At 30.9% G+C, this 1,183-nt stretch overlaps 1 protein-coding gene across 1 annotated transcript; it reads left to right on the top strand.

The window, feature by feature from the left end:
• Nucleotides 1–6: 6 nt before the first annotated feature.
• On the top strand, nt 7–1,155 carry LOC117118679. Its single transcript, XM_033263347.1, has 2 exons — nt 7–265; nt 774–1,155. Exons 1-2 carry the CDS (start codon nt 134–136, stop codon nt 1,083–1,085), a joined length of 444 nt encoding a protein of 147 aa, XP_033119238.1. The 5' UTR covers nt 7–133; the 3' UTR covers nt 1,086–1,155.
• The last annotated feature ends 28 nt before the right edge of the window (nt 1,156–1,183 follow it).

Raw genomic sequence — 1,183 nt, 5'->3', positions numbered from 1 at the left:
CGTGCAAGTAGATAGCCTTGTTGGTCTTGCCAGTGAAAAGCGAATATCATTACTATTGAACACGCTATCGTCGGCTGGATGCTCAACGTCGACAACAGAGCTCTTACAATCCTGGGTGAAATTCAGCAACGCTATGCGACCAGAAGCAATGGATATTGTAAAACTAATTATTTATGGAGACGACGTACGAATCAAAATCCGTTGCAGGATTGTTAAAACTACAGTAGCTGTTATTTTGAACGATAAACGCCAAGAAGAAATTGTTGTAAGGACAATTATAATTATTTTGTATGCGTTTTAATTACTATAATTATTATCATTATAATTATTATTAAATATGGCATTATTTATTATTGTTATTATTATCCTTAACATTATTGTTCATTATTGTTATTATATTATTGTTCTTATTATTGTAAATATTATGATTATTATTAACATTATAGCTATCATCATTATCATTATTGTTAATTTTGTTACTTATATTATTTTTGTTATTGATATTGTTATTTTTTTTTATTACTGTGAGTTATTTTAGGACCATTATGACTATTATTATGATTGTGATTATATTTTATTGTTATTGTTATATATTAATTTCATATTTTTAATTTAATATTCAATATATAAATAAGCAACGACAAGTTAAACAACAAAATCAGCGAAAAGCGTTGACTATAGAACATAAAGTTTATTTTGTTTTCTTTTTCTAAAATATATCTTCATTTATGCATTAATTAATTAATTGCATTAACTGTCTTTTTCCACTACAGTTTGAAGTTGATGAAATCAACAAACGTACGATGGCTCGATTAATAATCTGGCTATGTGGCAATGAAGGTAGCAGCCACACGAAAGAACAGGCCACACTCAGGCGACTAATTCAAGCCTGTATAAGTTTACTGGAGAAACAAAATAACAGGTGTTGGAAAGACACGAAAGTGTCTCTATATGGGCAAGATGCTACGTCATTCCATGTTTTAGCGGGAAAATCTCTTGACCCCATCCATATTGTAGGATTTGTTAAGTCGACAGGTGAATTCCAGATTGTTGAGAGGCATAACAGTTTTTGTATAATTTTATAATTTAAACGTTTGTGAACAATGGACTTTTTCGCTAAGCCTTGGATATTGTTGCAAGGTCCCACAAAGCGACAGTGTTAAAACCAGGGGTCTCGCCAGCT

This window comes from Anneissia japonica, unplaced genomic scaffold (genome assembly GCF_011630105.1).
Source record: "Anneissia japonica isolate Jap-2015-1 unplaced genomic scaffold, ASM1163010v1 scaffold95574_len1183_cov147, whole genome shotgun sequence".
In the NCBI taxonomy this organism is placed as follows: Eukaryota; Metazoa; Echinodermata; class Crinoidea; order Comatulida; family Comatulidae; genus Anneissia; species Anneissia japonica.
The sequence above is the reverse complement of the archived record's forward strand: the minus strand, read 5'-3'. Positions and strand labels throughout refer to the sequence as shown.